Here is a 7,047-nt window from a genome sequence, read left to right as displayed (position 1 = left end):
CCCCGGCCCTGCTGCGGGGGTGTATATATACGGCACGCAGGACCGAGGCAACCCACTAGCAACAGGGCAGGCAGGCAGCGAGCGGGGCTCGGGCGGGCTGGGGCGGGGGACGGGCTCCGGGCGCGCCGTGCCGCGCCGTGCCGCGCCGCGCCGCCGTTCGCCGCCGAGGGCCGGGGTGCCGTGGGGTGCCGCGGGCTTGGTAGAGCCGCTGCCGCCGCCCCGTCCGAAACCTGGATTGCAGGAGCCCTTCACCATGCCCGGCAGACTGTAGGTGCTTCATGGAGCAAGCCAACTTCTACGAGGTCGATTCCCGACCCCCGATGAGCAGCGGCCAGCACCACCAGCTCCAGACTCCCCTGCCCGGCAGCGCCTACAGCTACAGAGAGGCTCCCTCGGCGGCGGCACCTGCTGCGGGCGGCGCGGAGCTCGGCGACATCTGCGAGAACGAGAACTCCATCGACATCAGCGCCTACATCGACCCCGCCGCCTTCAACGACGAGTTCCTGGCCGACCTCTTCCAGCACAGCAAGCAGCAGGAGAAAGCCAAGGCCATCCTGGCCGGGGATTTCGACTTCCACAGCATGCATGGGGCCGGCGCCGCCGCCTCGGCGCCGGGGCACCAGCAGCAGCACCACCAGCAGCCGCTCTTCGGCTGCGTGGCCGGCTACATGGACGGCAAGCTCGACCCCCTCTACGAGCGCATCGCCGCGCCCGGCTTGCGGCCGCTGGTGATTAAGCAGGAGCCCCGCGAGGAGGAGGAGGTCAAGTCGGCGGCCCTGTCGGCCCTCTACCCCCACCACGCTCCGCAGCAGCACCCGTCCCACCTGCAGTACCAGATCGCCCACTGCGCCCAGACCACCATGCACCTCCAGCCCGGGCACCCCACGCCGCCCCCCACGCCCGTGCCCAGCCCGCACCACCCGCACCACCCGCACCCCCCCGGCGGCCTGCCCGCCCCCGGCGCCCTCAAGATGATGCCCGCGGACCACCGGAGCAAATCGAAAAAGACAGTGGACAAGAACAGCAACGAGTACCGGGTGCGCCGGGAGCGCAACAACATCGCGGTGCGCAAGAGCCGGGACAAGGCCAAGCAGCGCAACGTGGAGACGCAGCAGAAGGTGCTGGAGCTCACCACCGACAACGAGCGGCTGCGCAAGCGGGTGGAGCAGCTCACCCGCGAGCTGGAGACTCTGCGGGGCATCTTCAGGCAGCTGCCCGAGAGCTCGCTGGTGAAGGCCATGGGCAGCTGCGCCTAGTGCCGTGCCGGGACTGGCGGGGCCGCCGCGCCCGCTGCCGCGCTGCCCTCGCTCACCTATAGATACTATACATACCGGCGCGCAGCGATCTCAGATTGTTTCGGGGGGGGTTGGTTTTTTGGTTTTGTCTTTGTTCTGTTTGTTTTGTTTTTTAACAATTAACGACCAATACAAGAAGCCAGGCAGCTGTAGTATTAAAAGGTTTGTGCCTTAGGAACGACACACGAATAAGCTGAAAACATGGTGGGTTTTATAAGGAGAAAAGCGAGGGGAAGGAAGAAATTAAAAAGCCCACGTGTCTACACAGGGTAAATAACAACAACAATAATAATAATAATAATAATAGTAATAAAGCATGCATAGCAATCCAGATGTGCCTTAAAAGCTGGCTGCAGGAGCTCTGGGGCTTTCTGTTCCACCCAGCCTGGCAGGGCGCAAGGAAAAAGGGTGAGGGACGTGCAGGCTTGAGGGACAGGGCATCTGGGGGTGCCGGCCTGGCCCCCCCCCCGCCCCCCGCTAGCCTGCGGTGCAGCAGGCAGGGGCAGCTGCGGGGAGGCCGGCGAGGAGAAGCGGGCTGAGGCTGAGCAACATGCAGCGCCGGACGCCCATTCGGAGCACTGAGGTGTGGGGCAGCTGGCAGACTGCTGCCAGGACTGTCCCAGCCTGGCTGGGCTGCCTCTGCCGAGCCCTGTCCCCTGCCTTGGCTGGGAGCAGGGCAGGAGCCACCGCCACTGCGGGACTGATGGACAGCCTGGGACTGACAGAGCAGCAGCTTGCGAGGGAGTGTGGTGAGCTCCCTCCATCAGAAGGAAGAGCAGCAGTGTCTTGTACTGTATGTCACAACGTGGCGAAGCACAAATGAATAAATACCTATCGATGCGGGTATTTACTATGAACTTTCAGTGTATTTTGCTTTATTCCAGGACATTTAGCTCCTCTCCAAGTCTCTGTCTGTCCAAGCTGTGCCTCATGTAATGTGAAAGCCTTTCCGTGTATACTAGCTACACTTTATTTTTATTGCATTACCTAGATCTTTGCCATCACACGACTTTCTGATTTGGTGACAGAGACTATGCCCTTGTGCTGCAATGTTATTTTATTATTTGTGTGGGTGGGTGAGTGTGTGTTGCCTTTTTCACGTTGTCCCGAGCTGGTCGCTGCCTCCCGACCCCAAGGCAGGGGTGCCTGGGAGGGGGTGCAGGCCGTGGGGCTGCAGAACGACTGTGGTGAGGTGAGGAGGCTCGTCCCTGGTGCTGCAGCACCTTTGGACTGTGGAGCTTCTCCCAGGGTGAGAGAAAAATAAACAAAAACAGGCCCCCTTCCAGGGAGCGCTGGTAGCCATGCGGAGTGTTTCTTCCTCATGTCGTAGCTGCACAAGAATTTGTCCGGTTGAAATCGTCACGACGGGAGAGGAGAACAAGGTGGAGACGTGAAGCTGTTTGAAAGCGTGACAGCAGGAGCACGGTGCTGGGGGTGTGTGTACGCGTGTGCTGTGCGTGTATGAGGTGTGTGTGTGTATAGGTATGTATACATGTATGTATATGCACACACATTGGTGTTTTTTTTTTTTTTAATTTGGGGGGGACTGCATATAAAGTTTGTCGGAAGTCCTGGTTACGTTCATAAATAAACAGCATATATTCTACCATAACCATCCGCCTCTCTGTGTGTTTCCAGTTCTTTTTCTGTGGCAGGAGTGCGAAAGCCCTCCTCTTCCTCCGGACCACGCACACGCTCTCCGCCGGCACCCACTTCCCTGCCAGGACTGGTGGCCGAACACGCCTTCGTGGAGCGCACCTCTCTCCTTTTCGCCCCAGAGAAATAAATACACGGTTGCCTTTAAGAGAACGGCAATTTCCTAAATACTTGTGGTGTCAGATGCGTGCCTGTGAGTCACCCTTCGCTTCGCCCTTCCACCCGCGCCGCATCTGGGCCGGGGGCTCGTCCAGCCTGCGACGGGCCGGCCGCCTCTCCCCGGCGGGCTTTGGGACGCGCTGGAAGCCGCCCGGGAGGGACGAGGAAGGCGCCCGGGCGGCGAGGACAGGCAGCCCACCCGCAGGCGGGCTCGGGGCCTGCCGCCGGCTGCCCCAGCCAGGGGCCCCGTCCGGCCTGGCAGCCCGCCGCCCCGTCCCGGGGACGCCGTGGGTCTCCCGCGGGGCGCAGAGGACGAGCCGCCACCCGGGTCACGGCGGGGGCTTGCGAAAGGAGGCCGCGGGCAGGGCCAGGCCCCGCTCGCCCGTCAGCGCTACCGCTGCCCGTCCCTCCCCGGCGAGACGCAGCCGGGGCCCCTCCCCTCCCCCGGGGAGTTTCGCCCCGGCCGGGTCGGGCCTGGAGACGCCGCCCCGGGGCTCTGCGGGGTCGGCGGGACGTGGGGCGCGGCGCGGGCTCTGGGGGGCACCGGCGGCGGGCTCCGGCCGGGCCCCTCCGCGGGGGGCAGCGGCTGCTCCGGCCGCCTCCCGGCGCTGCGCGCAACAAGCCGCCAGCGACGCGCGCCGGCGACCGGCCCCGCTGAGCGCTCCCGCCCCGCCCCGCCCCGCCCCGCCCTCCCCGGGGCCGGGGCCGGCGGCGCGCGGAGGGGAGGTGGCGCGAGGCCCGGCGGCGATAGGGCCCCGCGCCGTGAGGCGGGAAGGGGCGGCCGTGACGGGGGAGGCGGCTCCGGCCGGGCCGTCCTGGAGCTGCCTCGTGGCGGCGGCCGGCCCTGAGGTGAAGTAACGCCCGGCCCGGCCCGGCCTGTGGCGCAGTGCCCGGGCGTCGTGTGGGGAGGTCAGCGGGGCCCCCCCGCGGCCGCCGCCCGTCCTCCCCTCCGCCGGGGCTTCGGGCCTGGGCGCCGCCTGCCCGGCGGGTCGGCGGCCGGCCCGCGGCAGGGCTGGGGCTGCGTCTCAGGCGTGTGAGGAAAAGCTGCCCCGCGTGCCGTCCGCTTCAGCGGCACCTGTGTCCACCTTCTCCCGGGGAGGGGCATCCACCCGGGAGAACTGAGCTCCCCACCGCTCGTTGTCTCCATGATGTGTCCAGCGTGGCACGTCAACAGCAGGAATTAAACACCCCAAAGAGAGAGCCCGGGACGCGGTGCTGCCCGGGCCATGGGGCAGGCCGTGTCCTCACAGGACTCCCAACGCGCCTCAGCCCGGTGCAGGTGCAGCCGTGCCAGTCCCGCTTGGCCCCCTGGGCGGGCGGCCGCCCCGCCGCACGGTCGACGGGGTCAGCTCTGAGGGTGCCGAGGGGCTTTGCCTCCTCCCGGCAGGGTTCATGCCGGTCTCCGGCATGGAGGAAAGGTAAGGCTTCTCCTCCAAAATCCACCGTGGTGGTTGGTCTGCAAGCACTCTCTGCTCGGGATGTGTAAAAGATGAGTGTGGATCAGGATTAAGGGTTTTATTTTTCAGTTAGGTGTAAATCGGGGGATTCAGAGCTGGTAATTTTCCAAGGGAAGAGTTAAGTTCTAGTGGTGTCAGGCGAAAATAATGACTTTTACTTGTGCTTCCTTCCTCCCCCAGCCCTGCAGAGCTGTACTCCCGTCGGGTATGATGTGCCTTACTGAGTAATGCTGTCCAACGTGTAAAGCGGGGAAACGCTGTTATCATTTGAGCAAAGATTATTGCAGGGTATATGTGGGAGGGACTGTAATCTAGTGGTTAGAGCATGGGAATACAGTCCTCGTCGTTTGAGTTATGTTCTGAACTGTGACTCACCGTGTGTGTGTGTGTGGTTTCAGCAAATCATTTATGGCCTCAGACAAAGCAGTTTTTTCCATTAATTTAAATGAACTGTAGATTAAACAGGTCTTCAGTGGCAGAAGAATCAACCATTCTATGATTCAAAATTAAGATCACCTATCTACCACATAGGTGTTTCAATAGTTATATAAACACAGCATGCCCTGGAATATTACGAAGGGTAAATTATTGATAGCAGAAAAGTGTTCAGAGACACTTGCCCTAAACACAGTGCCAAAATGAACAGCATTCCCTAATCCTAACCCTAACTGTAGGCTGAGCCTTCAACAAGGCCCCCAGCCGTCACCTAGACAAAAAAGTTCTCACAGCACAGCACTCCTTGCAGCCTCTTTGTGCTCTCCGCAGCTTGTATTTTGCTTTGGCAGCCCCCTCCCAGCCCTCCCCAGCTGTAGCGCTGCATTTTCTCTTCCTCTCAATCTGAACCCTTACCCTGGCACACGGCTGAACCTTCGACAAGTCCCTAAGTCATTGCCCAGATGAGAAAGTTCTCACGTGTGTTCAGGGATGTTTGCCTGAACACCAGGGTCAAAATGAGCAGTACTGCAATGCTCCGGCCTCATGCTTGAGCCCATGCCTTGCCTGTTTCAGCAGTATTTAGGCATGCATTATAAACGCTGGGTGGTGGAAAGGATGTTTATGCACTATCTACTCCGAATATCACAGGACAGTTGGAGCTCAAAGGGACCTCTGGGGATCATCTAGTCCAGCACGCTCATGTGAAAACAGCTGCTAGTCCACGCTGCTGCAGAAGAGGATGGCAGGCGGAGGCTGCGCTGCTGCAGTGTGCCATGGATGCAGAAGGTAAGTGTAGCAGGACTGTGGGCAGGGGCTGGCCTTGCATGTGGCATTCCCACTCATCTCCCCGCACACACGCACCCCGCACCAAGACTATTTATCCTGGCTTGGGCAAGGGCTTGAGCAGCTCCAGCGCTGGCAGAGTGCTGTGGGTGTGTATATACTCAGCAGCATTTGTCTTCACGACCGCGGGGTGGCTTTTTGAAAATTTCCCACCAAGCCTGTTCCTTTTATATGCTGCACTGCTGCAATGCTGCCAGCCTCTGCCCATCCTGCCACACAAGTGTGACTATGCAGTCCTTCCTTCTCCACCTCTCACCCTCACCAGTCCCAGACGTGGGGTTGGGGACACGGAGGGGGTGAGACATGGGGGTGGGCAGTGACTGAGAGGCCGAGCGAGTAATCACATGTTGGGAGGAAGGGAGTAGTTGTCTGCTAGCACTGTGTACAGAGTTGAGACATTGCTCACGACCATGGCAAAGTCCTGCAGCAGGTTGGGGGTGGTGGAGGAATGTCAAGATTTCTCAGTGATTTATTTTTTTTCTGCTGCGATGGGGGAATTATCCTGAGGAGCTTGCCTCATCCACCTGCTTCAGAGGGCTGGAGGATACAAACAGTTTTTGGAGTGCTCCACACGAATTTCTTCCCACTGAAGGGGGACAGTGGAAGATGCTTTGCTGTTAGGAGAAAGCAGATGCTTCTTGGTGCTTTGCGCTTACTGGTTTGAATTTACTGGTTGAACTGGGTTTGACCCAATGCAGTGGTGAAAAGAATGGCAAATGTCTAACTGAGTAAAGGGTGGAGGAACAGGCCCACTACCCTTTCTTGGTATAACAGATTAAGTAAAAAATGTTTTATACATTGACATCTCTGGTTCTGGGCATCTCTTTCTTCCCCTGTAATGAAATCCGTGTTTATACAAGTGAAATCGCATACAAACACACACCTTGCACAGAAATATCTGTGTTTCAGTGTGATTTGCTATATCATATCTGAGGTAACTGCATTTTAAAGCTGAGACAACACTTAGTAATAACAAGCATATCACAAGAAACTTCAGAAGAATCAGAAAGTCCGTTCAGATAATTCCTTCAAGCTCATGTTGTATTATTAATAATATTTTTTTTTTATGGTACTACTTAGTATCTCAAACTTAGGCTGTGGATCCAAAGAGAGAAAGTCAGCCCTTATTCCAAAGAGTTTACAGCTTTGGTGGAAAATCGGCATGTGCTCATAGTTTATTGAGCACCTGTATATTCAGAGTA

The 7,047-nt window shown here is 59.0% G+C and overlaps 1 protein-coding gene across 1 annotated transcript; it reads left to right on the top strand.

Annotated features, from left to right (window-relative positions):
- Positions 1 to 278: 278 nt before the first annotated feature.
- CEBPA (CCAAT enhancer binding protein alpha) lies at positions 279 to 1,256 on the top strand. The gene has a single exon (XM_059825038.1). The coding sequence runs from the start codon at positions 279 to 281 to the stop codon at positions 1,254 to 1,256; it is 978 nt and encodes a 325-aa protein (XP_059681021.1).
- The last annotated feature ends 5,791 nt before the right edge of the window (positions 1,257 to 7,047 follow it).

This window comes from Gavia stellata, chromosome 15 (assembly GCF_030936135.1).
Source record: "Gavia stellata isolate bGavSte3 chromosome 15, bGavSte3.hap2, whole genome shotgun sequence".
NCBI classification, from domain to species: domain Eukaryota; kingdom Metazoa; phylum Chordata; class Aves; order Gaviiformes; family Gaviidae; genus Gavia; species Gavia stellata.
Note: the sequence above shows the minus strand (reverse complement) of the source record. Positions and strands in the feature narration are given on the sequence as shown.

Excerpts from the sequence above, each read along its gene's own strand:
- CEBPA (XM_059825038.1), top strand. The coding sequence starts at position 279 with ATGGAGCAAGCCAACTTCTACGAGGTCGATTCCCGACCCCCGATGAGC.